The 23,722-nt window shown below is 39.1% G+C and overlaps 1 protein-coding gene and 1 long non-coding RNA gene across 3 annotated transcripts in view; one reads left to right on the forward strand and one right to left on the reverse strand.

The window, feature by feature from the left end:
- Window positions 1–23,722, forward strand: part of LOC103479245 (solute carrier family 53 member 1-like) — a 55,534-nt gene that overhangs the window by 14,971 nt on the left and 16,841 nt on the right. For both annotated transcript variants that reach the window (XM_081598817.1, XM_008433570.3), the window contains 3 exons: window positions 10,505–10,556; window positions 23,010–23,111; window positions 23,189–23,412. In XM_081598817.1, the coding sequence (XP_081454943.1) occupies window positions 10,517–10,556; window positions 23,010–23,111; window positions 23,189–23,412 (366 nt within the window). In that variant the 5' untranslated portion in view covers window positions 10,505–10,516. The remainder of the gene's footprint in view (window positions 1–10,504; window positions 10,557–23,009; window positions 23,112–23,188; window positions 23,413–23,722) is intronic.
- On the reverse strand, window positions 11,440–12,400 carry LOC108167101 (uncharacterized). The gene is made up of 3 exons (XR_001777498.2): window positions 12,311–12,400; window positions 12,174–12,241; window positions 11,440–11,764 (listed from the first exon to the last, which is right to left on the reverse strand). It is a non-coding gene; the product is annotated as an uncharacterized LOC108167101 (long non-coding RNA).

Below are 23,722 nucleotides of genomic sequence, written 5' to 3' on the forward strand. Positions count from 1 at the left end.
CACATATATTCTACCTTAAATTCTATCACACATTCACACGTAAAAACACATACAACTTCCAGCACTACTTCCATTTCGTCTTTCTCCTACAATCTTCATGCCTTCATTCACTAACACACTTACTATACAGTGGGGCAAAAAAGTATTTAGTCAGCCACCAATTGTGCAAGTTCTCCCACTTAAAAAGATGAGAGAGGCCTGTAATTTTCATCATAGATATAAACCTCAACTATGAGACAAAAGGAGAAAAAAAATCCAGAAAATCACATTTTCTGATTTTTAAAGAATTTATTGGCAATATATGGTGGAAAATAAGTATTTGGTCAGCTACAAACAAGCAAGATTTCAGGCTCTCACAGCCGTGTAACTTCTTCTGTAAGAGGCTCCTCTGTCCTCCACTTGTTACCTGTATTAATGGCACCTATTTGAACTCGTTATCAGTATAAAACACACCTGGTCACAACCTCAAACAGTCACACTCTAAACTCCACCATGGCCAAAACTAGAGAGCTGTCAAAGGACACCCGAAACAAAATGATAAACCTGCACCTAGCTGGGAATACTGAATCTGCAATAGGTAAACAGCTTGGTGTAAAGAAATCAACTGTGGGATCAATTATTAGAAAATGGAACAAGACCACTGATAATCTCCCTCGATCTGGGGCTCCACCAAGATCTCACCCCGTGGGGTCAAAATGATCACAAGAACGGTGAGCAAAAATCCAGAACCACACGGGGGAACCTAGTGAATGACCTGCAGAGAGCTGGGACCAAAGTAACAAAGGCTACCATCAGTAACACACTACGCCGCCAGGGACTCAAACCTGCAGTGCCAGACGTTCCCCCTGCTTAAGACAGTACATGTCAAGGCCCGTCTCAAGTTTGCTAGAGAGCATTTGGATGATCCAGAAGATGACTGAGAGAATATCATATGGTCAGATGAAACCAAAGTAGAACTTTTTGGTCAAAACTCTACTCGTCGTGTTTGGAGGAGAATGAATGCTGAATTGCATCCAAAGAACACCATGCCTACTGTGAAGCATGGGGGTGAAAACATCATGCTTTGGGGCTGTTTTTCTGCTAAGGGACCAGGACGACTGATCCGTGTAAAGGATTGCACTCATTTGTCCACCATGGCACCATTTTCTTATCATTCTTACTCCCTAATTTCTTTATAGAATTATCTGCTGCTTCCATTATTATCTTACAAATTATTAAATTTGCATCATTTATATCCATACTCATATCTACTTTTTCTAAGTTTATTTGACTCAAATATCTAAATTTAATCCAGTCTGCCTTATTAAAATTGAACTTTTTCCCAAGCTTTATATTCTTATTTAAATCTAGTCCTACTCTTACTGTTATGGGGTAATGATCACTGCCTATTGTAGATATTTTATCAACCATTAACACATACCATCTAAAACATTTGAAACAATTGTTAAATAAATAACTGATTCCATCCACGTTCTTATATTGATTCTTGTTCTCCTTCCATCATTATTACATACTAGATTTTTCATTTCCATGAATTCTTCTATAACTTGTCCGTTTTTATCATTACATTTACCCAACAAAGTACTATTTGCATTAAAATCTCCACACCAAATTACTTTTCCTTCCAAATATTCAGTTAACTCCTCCATTATTTCAATTGATAATGTTTTACATGGATTATAAAAATTTATTATTTTAAATTTACCTTCTTGTTCCCATATCTCAATTACCACATATTCTAGTTCTTTCCCTTTTCCTAACACCTGATATTGTATCCCTTGTTTTATAAATATTCCACATCCACCTCCTTCTGGTCGATCTCTTCTTACACTATCATATCTTTTAATCACAAAATCTAATGTTGTTTTTAACCATGTTTCCTGTACAGAAATAATTTCCGGTTGTTCTTCGAGCTCATCTATATAACCTTTAAGTTCCTGTCCGTTAGCGATTAAACTTCCAGCATCCATTGTAATATTAACATGAACCATATTCACCTGATGGTCCTGGTCTCCCATCATCCTCCAACTTTTTATTTATGTTTTCCCATGATCCTTCTTTAAAGCCCAAAAACTTTTCAGCTCCTCTCACTATTATTTTAATCTTCTCAGTTTTGTGTTTGGCTTGGTCAGTGCAGTTGATGACATAAGCTATGAATATTATTAGTTTTTCCACTGGTATTGTGACATCATCTTCAGTCTGTACTTTGCTTTGCTGTGTAGTTTGACTCACTGTTTGTTTAATCTCTCTTGTTTTCTGTTCCTTCACATTTTTAACTGCTTATGTTTTTAGTTGTTTTAATCTGTACGATTTCTTTTGCTCTTTTCCTTCACATCCTCCAGACGTGACTCTGATTCCCTCCACAGTTACAACATTTTTCTTGTGCTTCTTCTTTACATTCTTCTAATTTATGATCTTCTCCACATTTTGGACATCTCTGCTTCTCTTTACAAACTGCTGCTATGTGTCCATATCTTTGGCATTTGAAGCACCTAAGTGGTGGAGGTACATAGGGCCTGACCTGATAATTGAGGTATCCTATTTTGATGTTTTTTGGTAACTCTTTTTCTTCAAACTCAATAAGTATTGACAAACTTCCCACTCTTTCTCCATTCACTGTTTTTGACAATCTTTTCAAGTTATTCACTTTTGCTCCTGCAACACTTCTCTTAATTTGATCAAGATCTTCATCTAGAGGGATCCCATAAATCACTCCCCTAATTTTTTTATTTTCTCCCATGATTTTTTTCTCCAGCACAGATCTTTTGCAAATATTATCCACATTTAAAGCCTTATTCTTTTGTTCTATATCTTTACGTACCACCATTAGGTTTCTGTCTCTCAAAATCTTTACTATGTCAACATCTCCAATTGTCTTTTTAATTTCTCTTGACACCACAATGGGGCTGATTTTATCCTGTGCTTCCTCGTTTTTAAGTTTTAATATTACTTTATATTCCTCCCTCACCACTTTCGTCCTCACTATCCTTTCTTCTTTTGAGCTACTTCCTTCAAGTTCCCGTTTACTGCCTTGGCTATCACCAAATCCCTTTCCTTCATCCATTTTATTTCTTCCACGAACTCTCTCCCTCCCTCTTCCCACTGGCGTCTACCCTTCAAAATCTCCGTCTTTCTCATTTCCTATCTCCATTTCCATCCGAACCATTCACATACCAGTTCATGCCAAATCCGCCTTTTGAAGAAGCAATGTTTCTGTTTCTGTTTTTGTTTTCTCCACGTCGCTCTAACAAACAACTCTCCAGGTTCTGCATCTCACAGGTGGAACCAATACACCGCGGGCGACAGTGCGCCTTATAATCAGTTGCGCCTTATATATGGACCAATATTGAGCCACAACAGGTCTAACAACTACGGTAAGCAGCCGCTGACTTCATTTTCCCCGTAGAAGAAGCAGCGCGCGGTGCATGCTGGGATAGTTGTCAGAACGCTGGTTTGTTAATAAAGTTTGACTGACCTATCTACCTACCGACCTGATAATTAAGTCGTCTGCAGGTCATTCAGCACCACGTTCTCCACCAACATGCTGTGTCCGAACGGAGAAGGGTGACCATCGTCCGGCCCAGGAATGGAAGGCTCTCCTCACCGACCCGAGTCGGACTGTTTTGTTGACATTCTTTATGTCAACAAAGTGGCTTTAGACATTCATCCGGGGAGCTTTGACTAGGGTTACCAAGGGACCAGCCCCTATACATTTAAAGCTGGGGGGGAGAAATAGAGACAGAGACTGTGGCGGCAGCGTGTCGGTTGGTCTGTTTTACCCAAAAAGCAGTTGGGCACAATATCGCAACACCGTGAGTGAAACAATGACTGGGGCAGACTACTATATAAAGTACTCGGGGACCACTTCTTTACAAATGTAGATGTGTAATAATAGAGTACGGAACAAATTGGCAACCCAAACTGAAGCTATATATGACAAAAGTTTTAAAATAGGCCATTCATTGAAGGTGCGCCTTATAATCCGGTGCGCATGATAATGCGGAAAATACGGTACACTTTTTCACGGAAATTGGCTGATTATGATCAGTCGCTGATCGATCAGTACACCTCTAGTTTATAGTTGAAGTATAAACCCACAAAGCCAGGAACGCTGAACAATCACAACGCTGGCTCCTCTGCGCCTTGTCTCGCACACTGTTGCTGCTTGATGTCTGAAGTCTACCTCAGCGTAGATCACACATGCCTTCTTTACTCAAACTGGACACAGGCTGAGCTGTATGGATATTTACATCAACCCTCAGTGAAGACTCAGGGTTGATCTATGCAGAATTTTTGATTGAGCTTTGAGCGAGTGGTGAGAATGATTTATCTTTGAACAAAGAATTATGTCTGGCGTTTACATCTCAACATGTTGCCCAGTGCGTGGCTATGTGTCTGTCTGCCTTCCTTTTAGGGGCGCACCGATTGCAGTTTTCTAGCTGATAACCGATCTTTGAAAAGCTTGACCTGCCGATTCCAATATTGGCCAATACAAAATGTTTTGACTGAAATGTTGCAAAATATAGCAAGAAAGTTGCTGAGTTGGTAAAAGTGGGCTACTATTATGAACTACAAATGCCATGGTGGGCCGGTCAGTCAGTCAAATCTCTCTCACAGGAGAACAGAAATGACAGTGGTTTATTTTTAGGCTTTTCTTGAGGTAGATAAGATTGGAGGATAAGATCAGCTTCACATGTATCGGCTGATCACCATTCTCCCAAAATTCAGAAAATCAGCATCGATAAATTGATGCATCCCTAATATCTGTTGTTGAATTCCTTAATTGTTTCTTGGGGTATGGATACTATTTTGTTTTTCTGGACCACCCTCCCTCCAAAAAACAAGAAAAAATGCCAATTATCTACCTGTGAGGTTGTTTGAAAACATGCTAAAATTGTATTTTAATATGTGGAATCCAACATGTGAAGATCTAAAGTAATGGTCACAAAAAGCACAAAGCCAAAAAATAGATAATTTAAGGCATCTCGGTAATTATTTAAATTGATAATTGGTAAAATGTATATAGACAATTTAAGGCAATTAATAACTTGGTGTTAAATGCCAAGATATTGTTTGTATTTGTTTTTTATGTTTGTTTTTTATTTATATATAAATAACAGTGCATTAGAAGTTACCTCAAGGTAAGGATTCTGGTTTACCTTTTAGTTTGTCATTTCAACATTGCAACGTATAAAATTACCATCCTGCAGTCAACATATATCCAAAACTATATATATTTTTGAATTTCTGAAGCCATATTTCTTTCTTACTGCATCCCCATTGCAGATAATATTTAAAATCTGAACCTTACTTCATCTTGCCTTTTTTGCTGCATTAGCTTTGTGCATTACATAGAATTGGGAGAACTACCAGCAGCAGAAATGGGAACAACATAACGATCTAAGGCTTCTGGAAGACACAAATGCAAATATAATCCAGTTATGACTCACATAATCCTTTTGACAGTTTTGTGTCGAGATGTTTGTTTGCCTGGATTTGAAGGGTTAGGGGAAAAAAGAGGAGAAGTGTGTTATAAAGATTAGGGGTAAGAGAGCACGCAAGAAAGAGCGGTTATAGGGCATAGATATCAGTAATTTTATAAATATGCTGTTAATAAGGAATCCAGAATAACAGAAAGATAAAATAGAAAAGTATTGTAGAGCTGTGGGTTTGAGTCTGGGCAAAGGTGTAACAGGAGGAGTGTTCAGGGAAGCCTATAGGAACAGAGTGTGCACTGGAGAGGGAACAAGGAGAGAATGGAGGGGGAAAGGTAAGAAGTAGGGTAATCTGTGGGGGATAATGTGCGCTGCCCTCCTTCCTGCTTAGATATGTGTGCTTTGTTTTGGAAACTTGCATATTAGCTTGTGCTGAGCCAGCCCAATGAAACACACAGGCATTTGTGGGCATAAGAGAAAGTGTGGGGAAGTTTATGCTTCTTTGGTTTGCTGCAAAGGTTGTGGTTTTAGTGCTAATGTCAGCACAATGCAAGACTGGTGGATGAAGGACTGTGCCACCACAGGTTACTGTCGGATGAAATGAAAGCATGTGCTGTCCTGTGTGCTGCTTACTAAAACCAGCGATCAGGCCTGAAACCTGGGAGTAATGATGACCTCTGACCTCTGACCTGAACCTTCAGAGCCACATAAAGACAGTCACAAAGTCGGCCTTCTGTCACCTGAAGAACATTTCCAGGATTAGAGGACTGATGTTTCAGCACGATCTAGAGAAGCTCATCCATGCATTTATCTTCAGTCGTATCTATTATTGCAGCAGCGTCTTCACAGGTCTGTCTAACAAATCAATCCTCCAGCTGCTGCTGATGTTCTCACTAAAACCAGGAAGATGGAGACATAACACCAGCTCTAAAGTCCCTACACTGGCTCCCTGTAGATCAGAGAATAGACTTTAAAATACTGTTAGTTTATAAATCACTGAATGGTTTAGCACCACAATACATTAAAGATCTGCTGTTGTTGTACCAACCTTCCAGATCCCTCAGGTTTGTTATAGTTCTGTTAATACTTTATTTAAATCTCAGAATATTACTGCCTGCCTGAAAAGAGAAATTGTTTTATTTTACTGCAACATGCAGTATTATCAGTTTTTAAGAAGTTTAATATGGCCAAAATGGGTTTCCTCCTCTGCAGGGTGGCTGGGCTCTCCCTTAGAGAGAGAAGCTCGGTTATCCAGGAGGGACTCAGAGTAGAGCCGCTGCTCCTTCATGTCGAGAGGAGCCAGTTGAGGTGACTCAGGCCTCCCTGGTGAGGTGTTCCGGGTACGTCCCACCAGGAGGAGGCCCCTGGGAAGACCCAGGACACGCTGGAGGGACTATGTTTCTCGGCTGGCCTGGGAACGCCTTGGGATTCCCCCGGAGGAGCTGGAAGAAGTGGCTGAGGAGAGGGAAGACTGGGCCTCCCTACTTGAGCTGTTGCCCCCGCGACCCGACCCCGGATAAGTGGAAGAAGATGGATGGATGGAAGAAGTTTAAGACATTTTAAATAACGATATAATGAACAGACTTTTAGTTTATTGATTTCTTTGTTTAGGATTCACCTGCTGATTCAGATTTTCTACAAGCCTGTTCAGCTAGACTTAGTTTTTATGTGATCAACGTGGAACGAGCATTTAGCTGCTCTGGAGGTAGTAGTCCAACATAATATTAAACAATTCCTAGATTATTTTCAGTTTTCTATAAAATCATGCTTCTGAAGAGTGATTAAAGAAAAAAAAACAAAACAAAAAAGAAATCAGCTGGTGACGGGAACAGACCAGTCCTGGCCTGGGAGACGATTTATATTTCCAGAATCGATTTGATTTGACTCACAAGGAGCCGATTTGATTCATGATTCAATTTGATTCAGTTAAAGTGAAAGTAATCACAATTTTACTTGGACTTGGAAAACATTCTCTGAAGAACTAATGCTGCAAATAATAGAAACTAACCCTAATTTGGTTTATTAGTAAAAATATGAATATTTTGAATTTAAAATCATAGAAACCTCAGAAGGTGTAAGACTTTGGTTAGCAAAGATGTACGAGATTATCCTTGTGAGGTTAGAATCTCATTTATAGAAGGTGTTGGATTTGAAAATGTTCTTTAATCAAATCGCCTGTTTGAACACACATATTGTTATTTATCAAACAACCTCATAGAATGTGGTCAACGCCCAGCAATCCACTTTGACTTTGTTCCAGATGTCGATGATAATTCTACAGCTGGGTGGGACTCTAGTACTCGCTCCTGTCTCAGCACACTTCAGCACCACACATCGTATGTTTGTTAAGACGACAGTTTACTTGATGAGATGCACCGCTACTCTCCTGATGTGTGATGCAGGAGCCTGGAGTGTGAATGATTTAACAGTTTAACACTTTGAATAGTACATGAGAACACCTTCCTCAAATATTAAGTTAGATTTGTGTTACTTATTTTGAATGCATACTATGTTTTCTGACATTTGTATTCATGTTTGCAAAAATAAATCAAACTATGGAGCTACCGAATACCTTGTTTTGTAATGGAGATATCAGTTATGCAGACATCTGCTCTATAATCTTAGGGGTTTCAAATAATTTGTACATTTAAAGAAAGGCAAATCAATATATCACAGGGAGTTTTTCTAAAAATATGCTCATGAGGTTATTGACCTAATCAGGTCTAGGCAGTGTGCAGGCTTGCAGCATGCATGCACACACACACACACACACACACACACACACACACACACACACACACACACACACACACACACACACACTCCTACATATTGCTTTATTTTGTTCGTATTGTTGGAGCTGCTTGACACCAGAAAGTCTTACGGTGACGATATTACATATTTTGATGATCATATCATTTGCCATATATTCCAGTCGTTTTCGATTCATCTGCTGCCATAAGAGTCTGTATGGCTGGCTGAATATTACATTAGTTTCAAACTAGCTCATCAGTTTCAAACTAGAATTAACTGAGTCCCCCTTAGAGATCGGGACTCCAAGCAGTCCTTTATGATGTGAAAATTGGCTTTGCAATTGTGGTACATTGTGCAGGCCTGGTTTGAAACGTCCTCTTCGTCTGCCTCACCTCCATCTTTTTCTTCAGGGATACACCAGGAACAGCTTTATGTTGATCCTGATCCTTAGTGGGTTGAAATGAACCCTAAACTTACTACTTCCGTCTGGAAGTGACTTTTGCAACCCCATGTACCTATGTCCACATTAATGAAGAAAAGTACTCAATGTATTCCCCTGAAGTCTTCTGCTGTTTCCCTCTTCTAGATGGGCACTAAGTATGACTTGAGACCTGCTGTGTGGGCTATATGATGGTTTTGCCTTGCTTCACTGCTGGAGACAGAGGCATGTTTGTCCTGCTTGGCTACTTTAGCTGACTGACCTACTGGTGAACAGTGACTTTGTTGTAGTCTTCAGCCTGTCTGACTTTCTCAAATACTGACTGACCACTCTACTGTCTGCCCATCAACCAAAAGAAGACAAAAGACAGTGGCTGTCCTGTTGTCCTCTCCATCCTTACTGGGACTCAGTGACCGCTCTCTTCACACCCTATTCACAACAAATTACCGTATTTTCCGCACTATAAGGCACCTAAAACCCTTCAATTTCCTCAAAAGCCGACAGTGCGCCTTATAATCCGGTGCGCCTTATATATGGACCAATATTGAGCCACAACAGGTTTAGCAACTACGGTAAGCAGCTGCTGACTTCATTTTCGGTCGTAGAAGAAGAAGTGCACGGTGCATGCTGGGATAGTTGTCAGAACGGTGGTTTGTTAATAAAGTTTGACTGACCTATCTACCTACCGACCGTCTAGAATCAGGTCATCTGCAGGTCATTTAGCACCACGTTCTCAATGAACATGCTGTCTGCGAATGAAGAAGGGTGACCATCGTCCGGCCACGCCCTGGCCCAATCACGGAAGGCTCTCCTCGCTGACCAGAGTCGGACTGTTTTGTTGACATTCACTTTAGTGCAGCTCCATCTAGTGGATGCATAACGTAACTCCAGCCTCTACTGTAGCGTCTATGCGCCTTATAATGCGGTGCGCCTTATGAAAAAAGTTTTAAAATAGGCCATTCATTGAAGGTGCGCCTTATAGTGCGGAAAATACGGTACACATCGACTATCAGTATCAACTGTGGCTCCATTTACTGTATGTGGAATCAGTGAAAGCAAGAATTACATAATCAGAAGAACTGAAATGCATGAATAGGTTTCTGACACACTGATCAAAAATGTTGCAATTTTGACTTTTTTTTTAAATTATTAATCACAAGAAAATACAGAAATGTAGAAGGTCATTTCATCTACCTTTTCATTGTCTGGGGTGTGTCGATCCACACTTACTACCAACTTGACATCTTTTCAATTGCATATGAACACTAATGGTAACCCTAACCCTTACTACATGCTTACTAAATACATAGTTGTATTGAAGACAGGTTGCTCAAGCTAAAAAGAGAACATCAGATTCAGAGAAAGGATCCACGTATACACACACACACACACACGCACACACACAGAGGTGTTTAAATTCAGGTGTTTTCAGATGCAGCACTCTGTTGGAGCAGCACTCTGCAGTCACCACTAAATACATCTTGTAATAACCAGCAGTGTTCTTTTCTTTTCATAGATGCGGTTATTCTTACATGTTGTTTGTCCCTATGGTTTCTCGGTTCTCTGATTGTTTTTGTTTTCTTTCTTTCTTTTCTCTCATTGCTCTGTAGAACCAGACTTCTGGGGTGTTGTCTTATATTCTTTCAATCCTTCCTTTTCTACTCTTACTTGTTTATTTCACTTTAAAGATTCTCCACACCTTTTTTTTCCCCTTTCTGTGTCCATTAAATTTTAAATTTTACACACAAACAGACGCAAACGCGCAAGTGTATGTGTGTGTGTGTGTAAGTTAAAATGGCTTTTCACAGTCTAAAACTTAGAGAAGACAATTATTTATGGTGCATTATTGGTTTCTTTTTTCTTGTTTTGTCTGCAGGCGTTTAAGGAGATGCTGTATGCTGCACAGGACCAAGCTCCATCCATTGAAGGTATTCCAAACACACACAGTCCAACTAATAATAGCCCTTACCTAATATATAGCTATTGTATGAATAATTGTAACCTCAAATGGCTTAATTCACACCTTAGTCTCCAACCTGCAGATGTGATTTTGGGGCTAATTAGTTTTTAGCCCATACGGATCTTACAGAAGTACTTAAAACATTTGCGCAAAACATTAAACGTCTCATTTTTCACGTCATTGGTGTTGTTTCATTAAATATAACACATTACACTGTTAAATACAAATATTTCCATTAGCAATCAATGCAGTATTCTCCTCGGCTGTGCTCCACTCCATAATTAAGCCGCATCATTATGGAAACACATCACTGTGTTCTGTTGTGTCCTTTAACAGACTGCAGTAAGGCTGGCATAGAAAATACAGTCCTGTGCCTGGCATTATAATACATCATTCTCTCTCACTTGTTTTCTTTTTACATGTACTACCTCAACTTGTGTTATTCCTTAATGATATATTTCTTGTAAAGTTACTCAACCAGGAGCCATAGAATCATGTAAATGAAGCATTTTGTGGACTAGCCAGTTATCAGGGCTCTTTTTTTGGGGTTAATTACAGGCCTGTTCATACTAAATAATACTTCTTATCATGGCATGTCTATTAAATATAGAAACTGCTTTCACTGGAATCTGAATCCACTGATTTCTTCTGTTCTTGTAATTAAGCCTCACACCACTGCTGTACTCTCTTTTTATTTGGGCACATGTAACCCACAAGAAGGGTTACTTTAAATACCTTTTAATAATAGACGGCAATACCAACACTACAAAAGTATAAGTAAGTTGGGCCTGATCAGGAGATTCTAAATTCGGGGGAGCCTAGGTGTGAACAACAGAGGAGAGCACACAATGTATATAAAAAAGTAGAATTTAATTTTAGAAAGTAGAATTTAATATAAACAACATTTGTGGATCCACATTGCACAAATAAACAAAAATTGCACGCTTTAAAAAAAATAAAAAAATAACCCAGTCTTTTATGTGTCTGTCAAATGTTCTTTCAAAGTTTGTTTAGTCTTTCCAATATGTCTGTGAAATATTTTTTTATGTTTCGTCACTGTCTATCAGTTCACTTGGTCCTCTGGGCTGGGGCTCACCATCCAAGTTCTTGTAAGGTTGATCTTGATGTCTCTGGCACAATGTTTCAAAAGTGCACCATAGAAAAAAAAAACCTGACCTGGAAGAAGGTCAAAGTAAAGCATCTTAAAACTCAGGATGCTAATATCAACAAAGCAATTCAACAATTCAAATTTCAATCTAAAAGTGCCAAAGTACATCTATAACATTAAATCTACATTCAAAATGTGGATTAGAAACCCGCATTAGCTCTGACCTACAGAGAACAGAAAGTTCCCAAGTAATAAGAACACATCACAGCACCATCACATTAACAACGTTGAAATATTAAAACATGTACTAATAGAAAAAGAAGTAAATTTACATGGAAAAGACAACATACACAATAATAATGATATAAAATTTATAATACAATTTTATTTTTTATTAAATTTGAACAGTTATTAGGTATTTTATCCAATTTTTAGTGAATTTACTGGGCCAACGGCTAAGCGCGTGCGATTACTCACCGATGCTTCAATGCTATATAACTATCAGGGATTTTTCCGGACGTCAGCTGTTAGAAGCTTTTGGAGATCTAATAAAAAAAACCAGATTCACTATTTTGAATTATGAATTCTGAGATACTAATTTAACATTGTCTTACCAATTTCCAAGATTCTTTGTAGAATTTAACAGAATCTTACGGGGATTCACGGAAGAACCGTCAGCTCTCAGCTCTCACGGCAGTTAGACGCAATCTGAGCTAAATCTCAGCGCTGCAGTTAAAGGGGCGGGACAATCAACCTGATTGGCTGATGAGAAATCAGACGGTGCCAGTTATTGGTTGTTTAAAATGTCACTAAAAGCAATCATTAAAGGGATATTTCACGGGTTTAAAAGATTTTTAGCACTTTTTAAAAATCAATATTTAAGAACATATTTACAAACATTCTTTTTTTAAAACTTAAATACTTTTTAATCTCGTTGTGGAATGAGATATTAAATCAACATCTTTTCATTTTACTTGTGTTTTTAACAGTGGTGGAGCCAGAGGGGGGGGCAGGGGGGCCAGTGTCCCCCCTGTCATCTGATTGGCCCCCCCCAGCTGCCCCCCCTGATGATTGACATGTAACAGCACCCGGTTATTCCTGTACATTATTTGGAATCATTCTAAGCCAACCTAATATCTAAAGAAGAAAAACAATAATAAATATATGAAAAGAAAATGTATAAAACTTTATATAAGTCCATGTGACATAAATAAATAGATTTTTATCAGGCGCGATACCAGCCTCCTTTATACTCATAACAACAAGCTGATATTTTTCTCCTGGATGTTTCAGTTGTGCTGCGCTGTGATGCAACTCAAAGGCTAAAGCACTTCATACCTGGTGGTTCTTAAAACACCAATAAGTTATTTACTGATCCTCCGAAAAAAGAAAAAAACCGAAGAGGGGCAGACAATGTTCGTAGTTTGGAGCAGAGATGGCGCTGGAGTTTTTTCGTTGCCCATCAAAGAAAAAAATCATTTTATTTCCAATTTGTAGTCATCCAACAAAACATTTAGTATTTCTCTGTTAGAACGTTTTTGAAATCAGGTAACATTTCACGAAATGACGTGATTAGAAGACGGCAGAACTCTGATCGGTTCCTGATCCCTCAGCGGGAGAAAAACTCCGCAGAAGCGGATCAGCTGCTGGACGCTCCAAAGTCTCTGGTCCGTTAAAGTGACCAGATCAGAGATGATTCTCTGACAGATATTGTTCTTATAATGATTAATAATGAGCTCCACGATGTTCTCTGTGCGTAAAGTTGAAACTGTCTGAGCACCAAGTGGTCAGCTGATCACAGTCTGGACAGAAACCAGTGAACTGCTCTCTGTTCTTATCAAGATGAGGGTGAGGAGGGAATCTGACATATTAACTAGGTTAAGTTATGATGCTGCCACCACCACGTTGGACAGTAGGGATGGTGTGTTCAGGGTGATGAGCTGTGTTGCTTTTATGCCAAACATATAGTTTTGCATTGTGGAAAAAATGGTGGATTTCAGTTTCATCTGACCAGAGCAACTTCTTCCATATGTTTGGTGTGTTTCCCAGGTGGCTTGTGGCAAACTTTAAACAAGACTTTTTATGGATATCTTTGAGAAATGGCTTTCTTCTTGCCACTCTTCCATAAAGGCCAGATTTGTGCAGTGTACCACTGATTGTTGTCCTATGGACAGACTCTCCCACCTGAGCTGTACATCTCTGCAGTTCATCCAGAGTGATCATGGGCCTCTTGGCTGCATCTCTGATCAGTCTTCTTGTTCCAGATGAAAGTTTAGGGACGGCCGGGTCTTACTCAGTGCTCCTTGAGATGTTTAAAACTTGGGAAATCTTTTTGTATCCAAATCCAGCTTTAAACTTCTCCACAACAGTATCTGGGACCTGCCTGGTGTGTTCCTTGGTCTCCATGATGCTCTCTGCGCTTTAAACACAACCCTGAGATGATCACAGAGCAGGTGGACTTGATTACACACTATGATGATTGTATTTATCATCATCATTCATTTATGACACACTGGATCATTCAGAGATCCTCCCTGAACTTCTCAGGTGTGTTTGTTGCACTGAAAGTAAAGGAGCCCAATAATATTCCAAGCACCACTTTGCAGTTTTTTTATTTGTTAAAGATTAAAATAGCCAATAAATTTAGTTCCACCTCACGATTGTATCCCACTTGTTGTTGATTCTTCACAAAATAATAAAAATTTTAGATCTTTATGCTTGAAGTCTGAAAAGCAGCAAAAGGTTGAAAACTTCAAGGGAGCTGAATACTTTCGCAACGCACTGCATTTTTTATTTATATATAAGTTTTTTTTTTTAAATAATGTGTGATTATGAAAGCCAGGAAACCCTTTAATATAAAAACTTCACAGCATATGAGGAACATACTGTATGAATGCAGTATAGCAGGAGGACAAAGGGACAAAGACAAAATGGTTTCTGCAAATAGAAAAATCAGGAAGTAATTTCTAACTGAAATATGCTGATGTAGGCTTAATCTGCTGCACATGCAGGAACTCTAAGTTTGCATGTTTTGACATTAATATCAACATAAGCTAGCACAAGAAAACGAGTGAAAATCTTTATTTACTTGTGGAAAAACAAGAAGGGTTTTGGTCCAACTGAATTTAACATAATATTAATAGATATGTCACCAACAAGGCTAGATTACTTTTTGGAAATAATTGATCTTATTAATTATTGAAAATGTATTATTAATAAGATAAGATTAACAAGGTACAAGAAAACTGTACCTGTACAGATAACTAGGTGCAGTTTGATGTTAATGTTTGTTTTCTTTTATTTAATGTTTTAAGCAATCTCTTAAAGAAATAGCCACAAATCTCTGAGTGTGTCTAGCATTATCAATAAAAATCTTTTATTAATTGAGCCCCGTCCAGTGGGTCCATGTATCTTAACAATCTTGTAGTTGACAAACTGAGTGACCTAAACACGGAACACTGCTTTTTCCTGTACATCTGTAGGAACACAGCATCTTCTTGTCTGGTGGAAGATCTGTTTGGGGTTTCATTAACAAGTCAGTTGGCAAAAAGTTAACAATCAGAGGGAAGACGTCTTAGGTGACAGTTAACATGACTTCTGACTCAACAATGTCTTTATAAACACCCCTATAACATCCAAAACGTGTATTACCCACTGACAGTAGGATTTCACTTTTCTTTTTTTTTTTTGTAATTCAGAGAAACTGTAGTTTAGGAAACTGGATGACTGTGGCAGTTTTGCTGCGCTGGCTTCATCATTTTGACCAAGGACCAAGAATAAGGAACTTTATCTCTTGTGATGAGAGAGATTATACAGCAATAATTTTTCCAGACATGACTGATCATTGATGCCTCTGAGGTGGAGATAGCTGAAAGACATGTTGAAATTAGGAATAAATAGAGATGGTGATGATATACATGTCAGAGTGATACAATCCCTGGGTGGATTATCAGGTTAGTCAGAAGATAAAAATGGAACAGCCTGTGATTCACACAATGTTAAGTAGGACCATCTGACCATCTGCACAGGGATCGACACATAAGATGCTGATTAAATGCTAACCTAGCAGACAGAGCTGATACTGTGATGTTTTTGTAAATAAGCATAAGGTAAACAGTTTGTGTCCAGGATGTTTATCTGCAGAGATACTGACTTCGATTTTCCTAAACCTTCAGAAGTCCTGGATGGAAACATTATCAGCCATGATAATGTTCACTGCAGACCTGAACATTTGTTGCAGTTTGGACCCGTCCTGTTCTGAATAAGCCATGAAGACAATGAGCAGCTCCTTTGTTGGATTTCTTGAGTTGCTGCAGGAAGTTCAGTTTTGGTCTATATTTATATTTCTATAAATGTACAGTGGCTTGCAAAAGTATTGGGCATACCCCTTGAACTTTTCCATAATTTGTCATATTACAGCCACAAACATAAATATGTATTTTAACTTAATATGAAACACCAACACAAAGTGGTATACAATTGTGAAGTAGAAAGAAAATTATATGATTCAAAACTTTTTTTTTTTTTTACGAAGTGTGGAGTGTAAAAATATTCAGCCCTCTGAGTCAATACTTTACATAACCACCTTGTGCTGCTATTCCAGCTGCTAGTCTTCAGGGTTTGTCTCTACCAGCTTTGCTCATCTTGTGACAGAAATTTTTGCCCATTCTTTTTTGCAAAACAGCTCAAGTTCAGTCAGATTAGTTGGATAGCTGGACTTCTTATGGTTTTCTTCTTGCCGCTCTTCCAGAAAGATCACATTTGTGCAGTGATGACTAATAGTTGTCCTGTGGACAGATTCCTCCTCTGAGCTGTTGATCTCTGCCTTTGGTCCAGAGTCACCATGGGCCCCTTGGCTGCATCTCTGATCAGAGCTCTCCTTGTTCAACCTTGGACATCTTTTTACAGCCCAAGTCTGCTTTAAACTTCTCCACAGCTTTCTCCTTGACCTGTCTGCTGTGTTCCTTGGACTTCATGATGCTGTTTGCTCCCCAATATTCTCTGAACCTCTGAGGCGTCACAGAGCAGCTGGATTTCTGCTGAGATCAGATTACACACAGGTGGACTATGTTCAGTCATCAGCAGGGGTGAAAGTAAGGGGGTACGGCAGGGTACCGCGTACCCCTAAAAGATTTAGCGGGGGTACGCAGTTCCTGCAAGAGAGAGGAGAGGCTGTCTGCTGCATGAACGGGTTCACTCTGCAGCAGTGAGTGCACCACTAATCAGCCGTGACTGATTAGTTTTTCAAGAACAATCTAAAACACGACTTAATCGGTTAATAACTTTTTTCCCATTTCATATCGTTTCTGAACTGTTCGTGCTTTGCTAGAGCAGCGGTGCAACATGTGGATCGCAGAAGGTTTTGAGTCGATCTCAGCATCAGGTGACAAACTGAACGCAGCCAGGAGGCTGAGAGCAGCACGTCCTCTGACTGGGTTAAAACCTTCAGAACTTTATGAAAGAACAACAACAACAAAATCAACAAAACGTTTTCAAATTAATGACCCAACAACAATAATAACCTCATTAATTATTGTTTCAACAAGGTGTTGCGCAATTCTGTGCGTTTCGTTTCCATTACCAAAATATTCAATGTCACATGCTGTTTTTATTTTAATTATGTAAAGCACTTTGAAATGCCTTGCTGCTGAAATGTGCTATGCAAATAAAATTCGATTGATTGATTGATTGATTGATTGATAACTAGCAGAGCAGGAGTTTAAAATGAACTAATCAACCACCTCTGTTTATTAATAATCGCAAAATAAATATCAAGGCTGAAAACCTGATATCGTAACGGGCTGAATGTTATATTTTTAACATAATCTCTGGTCGGCTTGTGGAGCGCAGGAGGTTGCCATGGCAACGGGTGTGCTTAAATGACAGAGAGAGAGTATAAACGTGCAAATCGTTTAGAGTTGATCACCTCTTCAGGTTGTTTGACCTTTTTTTACTTTTGCCTTGGCTCATGACAGCCGCTGTAGTTTCTTAACGTTCAAAAAGCAACAAACTTGGACTAATTACCTTGTTCTTTGTGAGTATACGTCATTTACAACAAACATTAAACACGGTAAATATGTTTCATTAAGTATTTAACAAACAAATGACTTCTATCGTGATAATTATGTGAAATTAAATTAATTAATTAAAATAGTTTGGTGCTGTCAGGCTCAGAGTCTGAGAGGCTTTTCCTTAATCAAACAATTTTTTTTGCCTCTTATTTAGTGGAAATATTGATGTTGATGAGATTTTGTCCAAAATGTTAACCTTTTTCAACCTTTATAGCTCCACTATTGAAAATGAGGCTCTAACATTCACAAATGACATTGAAATAAAATCCAGTCCAACATCTGGTTTGAGGTGATTCCTCTGGAACCTGTTGGAGGAAAAATATCCCAACTTCAGAAGATGAGCTTTAACCTAACAGAGCTCTGTGGTTCCTCCTGTCAGTATGAGAGTCAGGGTGAGGAGGCGCCATGTTAGGAAGAGAAGTGGAAGCTGCAGGATCTTCAGAACAAACAGGTCATGATGCTGGGCTACTGATTATCCCTCTGTCTGGACACAGTATCAATATAACCAGTTTAAATACTAAAATGAATGGTTATATGCCAGACATGGAAAACTGGAATGACTCCATGTCATGATGTTCAGAGTTTAGGTCACATGGCATCTCAAGGTGTCAACATTGCAGCCAGTGGGCTGAAGGAAATATAGCTTCATTTTGTAGCAATTCTAGAGCTACCAGCTTTTATTGCTTCAAAAAAAATGAATCAGCACAGAAACTCCAAAGCACACAAAGAAGTAATATATATATATATATATATATTTTTTTTTTTTGTCATAGTTCCCCCAAGAATTTAAAACTACCTTCACCCCTGGTCATCAGGACATCAGGAAACTTATGAAGGAAACTGGTTGCACTCAGAAAAAAGGGGGGTGTATACTTTTACACACCACACTTTAAAGTTTTTATTTGTAAAAAATGTTTCGAGTCGTATAATTTCTTTTCTACTTTACAGTTGTAGGCCACGTTATGTTTGTCTTTCACATAACATTTCAATTAAATTTATTCTTGTTTCCTTCTTTTTATATACATACCTAAACTATAAAAAATTACCAGTAACAATGTTTTCTGATCTTTTGGAATTGTGACTCATCAACAGCATCCTAACATCGTGTGAGCAGGTGGTTTTGAGTCACACCATGCAGACTAAGTGAATCAGCGTGTTCTAACTTGGACTCTTTTAGACAAAACACCAAATTAAGTCAGTTGGAGTGCCGACCACTCCCTGTAAGGCTTTCTGCAGCACACAAACAGCTGCCACAGTCAGAAGACAGTAATCTTCTTATCCCTTTTTGGCCTTATTCTGCTGTTTTTACTCTCTGTCTCAGCACATGTCATCATCATCATCATTATTATTATCATTATGACATGTTTGTCTCAGTAAGAGCCTATACTTTCCATTTTAAAATTGAGGGTTTTTAGGTTTATTTTTTAGCAACACCCCTTTTTACTCTTACTCAGCTTTCTGCAATAAGCGGCAGCAACAACACAAGGCTGCAGCTGGTCCACAGATAAGGACTAGTTTTATTAAAAAAAAAAAAAATAAAATAATAACAACAGTTGTCCTACACCTGAGAACTGATTTCCTCTTTCTGCAGGGTCTCACCAGTTTATAAAAAATATCAAGGCTGTACCTTGTAGCTATTGTGGCTTTAGTTGTCAAACAGGCTGATGAAAATGCCAATCATTTAATCAATTCTATCACATTTAATTGTACATGTGCCAGTATGAATCACCATAGTAACTTGTGTATAACTACAAACATCAACAATGAGCATGACAACCTCTGGATCACATGGCCTCTCTCAGTTGGGTGGATCCTGAATAGATCCTACTGTTAATGTGGATAATGTTGTTCTAGGTGAATTCTGTTGTCAATACACACAGATTCATGTAACTAGTATTCGCTAACAGCTCTGGCCTGATTCAGGACATACCAGAGGACAAGTGAGCAAAATGGCTCCACAATGGTGTCTGGAAAACACACAACTTGGACTGTAGGACAAAACCCCCCAGATCTCATCTCAGGATAACAAAGCAGAGCTCTAGACTAAAGAATCTATACATGTCTGGTCAAAGTGAGAGTTCATCTATTAAATTGACTGAGGATGAATACATAAACTAAAAACTGGTGTATAGACATTTTTTTAGAAGCGTGTTTGTGAGCCTGTTGCTTTTTTATTAAATTGAATATCATTTCATACTTTTTTTAATCATTTTTGTCCAGGGCACCTTAAAAATTGAGCTATTATTGTTACAGGTTCATTCTCTTCAGAAAAGTACTTGTTAGGTACGCGCAGACATAAAAATGTTGACTTCAGATGTTAATACTGATGTTATGGCAGTATGTACCAATATTTTATTTAATCAAACTTTTCATTTGTTTACTCAATAAATCGTCAGAATAACCAATAGATTACTAAAATAATCGTTTTCAACAGCCCTAGTAACAAAATGGTGACAGTTTGGACAAATATGTAAAAACCATATCTTTTATAAAAGTTACATTACTGTGCATCAATGAGCTGAAAGTTCAACTTAGAAACCTCCTAAAATAAATAAAAAAACGTGGAATGATGATATAAAAACGATTTAAATTATAGGTGCAAATATCTTAAGAGCTGAACATCACATGAACATCTCAAACAGAACATTTTAGTATATTCAAGCCATTTTTCTTAAGAATTATTTCAAACTTGAACTTAATGAATATTGTTGGCATCGTTAAGTCTCCGACATACTTCATCTAATGCAGAACAGTCAATGCACAGCCACGGGGTTTTGGTACGTTTGTATCTGCACACACCTCTACATCATCTCCACATCAGTATATGTCACACTCCTCCTCACAGGGTTCTAAAGAGAGGCTGGCTTGGATTCTTCAGCACCTGCATGTTAAAGTCCACAACCCGGATTTGAGGCCTCCCTCAAATCTTATCCGCCACTTTAGCCAGGTTACGAAGCCTGGCTTCACCCTAAATTAATAATGAAATGATTCATAATCAAGAAAATGACATTTTTGTTCCTTTAGTCCAGAATAAATTCTTCAGAAACAAAATATCTATAAGCATTCTCCAGTTTGTGAAAAGCTGAAAAAAAACGAACACCATCAGACATTTTACAAAGTTCCTTTTAAATGAGTTCTAACAAATTTAAACTTAAGATGTCTTCTGACATGGTTGGTCTTGAGCCGGAAAAGGGTAGAGTGCCTTCTCCGGGTCAGGGGGGTCGTCCTGCCCCAAGTGGAGGAGTTTAAGTATCTGGGGATCTTGTTCACGAATGAGGGAAGAAGGGAGCAGGAGATCGACAGGCGGATTGGGGCGGCGTCTACTGTGAAGCGGGCACTGTACCGGTCCGTCATGGTGAAGAGAGAGCTGAGCCAAAAAGTGAAGCTCTCGATTTACCGGTCGATCTACGTTCCCACCCTCATCTATGATCATGAGCTTTGGGTCATGACCGAAAGAACGAGATCACGGGTACAAGCGGCCGAAATGGGTTTCCTCCGCAGGGTGGCTGGGCTCTCCCTTAGAGATAGGGTGAGAAGCTCGGTCATCCAGGAGGGACTCAGAGTAGAGCCGCTGCTCCTCCACGTCGAGAGGAGCCAGTTGAAGCTCGGGCATCTGGTAAGGATGCCTCCTGGACACCTCCCTGGTGAGGTGTTCATGTCCCACTGGGAGGAGGGGAGACCCAGGACACGCTGGAGGGACTATGTCTCTCGGCTGGCCTGGGAACGCCTTGGGATTCCCCCGGAGGAGCTGGAAGAAGTGGCTGGGGAGAGGGAAGTCTGGGCCTCCCTTCTGAAGCTGCTACCCCCGCGACCCGACCCTGGATAAGCGGAAGAAAATGGATGGATGGATGGATGGATGGATAGATTGTAACATATGAAAGTTTCATGGTGCTTCCTTCTACTTATCTCTAAATTATGTCTTGTAATGAAAGGTTATGTATGTTATTATTTTTCTTATTTTTATATGTATAAATAGGCCAGATTTGTATCAATTAGAACAGGCGTGTCAAACTCCAGTCCTCAAGGGCCACTGTCAGTTTTTAGATGTGCCACAAGTACAAACACTGGAATCAAACGGCTTAATTACCTCCTCCTTGTGTAGATCAGTTCTCCAGAGCCTTGCTAAACCTACCGGTAATTATTCTATTGAGGTGTGGTGCAGCAAAGGCTCATCTAAAAGTTGCAGGGCAGTGGCCCTCCAGGACCGGAGTTTGAAACCTATGAATTAGACTATGCAGTTTCTCACCTGCAACAATTGTTGCAGGCTATAAAACCTACATCTTCACTAACATAGCCAACATTGTAATAATTCATAAATAGTATGTGTTAGGAACATCCAAGGATTGAAGTGCATGCAGATATTTTGCACAAAAATACATTTGTATAAAACGGGTTAAACATACCCCGAAGTTCTACTGTTTTTGTTTGATTTGATTTCACCAAATGCTTAAGTGCTCACCAATCATGATTATTCAGGGTTTTCTTCCAGCCACATTTCTTCCTCCTAACAGTTGTTAATAACATGTTGGACAGTTCTTTACCCAGTTTTAGTAGTTTCTGCAGTCTCCTTCTTTGCTTGATGCATGCCACTGATTTGACCCCTCTCAAACAGACTGACATCTTTTCTACAACCACAAGATGTGTCTTTCAACATGGTTATTTAAGAAATGAGAAGCAACTCAGTGCAGCTGTTGGGGTCAAATAATTTGTTGCCAGTTGTAACATAATTGCCAATGGAGTAATTATCCAATAGGAGACTCATACATATTTGCTTAGTTCATTTTTATTTTGGACAGTCAGCATATAAATAGTTTTTTTGTGTGTTTTCCTTGCTGTACATATTGAGGTTATAGTTTCTGTTAACCTTGCCACAAAACTACACTCTGTTAGCATTAAGGGATGAAATAAAACTGCAATTATTGTCCTAAAAAAGTGGATGTTCTGTCAGTATGTCTGTCATATTGAACAGACCCCTAGAAAAAGCGCAGAAGCACAAAGGTAGAACATTCTGTGCCTGTTATTGTGGTAGATCTGTCTGCTGTCTCATCACTCCCCCTGGTGGTTGAAAAACAAAATAAAGGGTTTTTGCATTGAGTTGTTTTTCCAAGACCCAGGGAGACTTTAGTGCATTAGTTCAACCTTCTGTGTCCCTTTGACTGCTGTAACTTAGTATCTACATGGAGTGGATGAAGACAAGTTTTCCTTATTGGTGTAACAAATTGCTTTATTTTATTTTTTGCAGTCACAGATGATGATACAGTCAAGAGGTATTATGCCAAGTTTGAGGAGAAGTTTTTCCAGACTTGTGAGAAAGAGCTGGCCAAAATCAATACCTTCTATTCTGGTAATTCCAACAGTACAGTACTATGAGGCAGAACTTCCTTCTACATCTTTAGGTCACTTTTGTTTCCTGCCCAACAGAAAAGCTGGCCGAGGCTCAGCGACGGTTCGCCACGCTGCAGAACGAGCTGCAGTCATCGCTGGATGCCCAGAGGGAGAGCTCTGCCACCGGGCTGGGCCTCAGAAGAAGGAAAACCATGTTCGCCCTTTCACAGAAGGAGAGATGCAAACATAGAAACATTAAGGATCTGCAGCTGGCCTTCTCCGAGTTCTACCTCAGCCTTATACTGCTGCAGAATTATCAGGTAGATAAGACAGTTTATGTAGTCTGACAAGTTCAAATATCAGCACATTACAATGGCTCTTTTCAGGTTTTATTGGAGAATTTTAATCTATAATAAAATACATTTTTAAACAAGGACATAGAACAGTGCCTAAGGATTATTTGCTCAGCGTATCCCACTGGCGGCCTTTCTGTGATCAGTTTCCATGTTCTCCCTGTGCAGACAGGGATAGCCATCTGTCTACCACAACGTTTAATTAGCCACTCTGACGTTTCTCTTACTGTAGGTATTTGAACACACATGGTTCTCTTGCTGCGTTCCAGTTATCTGG

This window comes from Poecilia reticulata, chromosome 17 (genome assembly GCF_904066995.2).
Source record: "Poecilia reticulata chromosome 17, P_reticulata-male-v2, whole genome shotgun sequence".
Lineage (NCBI taxonomy): Eukaryota > Metazoa > Chordata > Actinopteri > Cyprinodontiformes > Poeciliidae > Poecilia > Poecilia reticulata.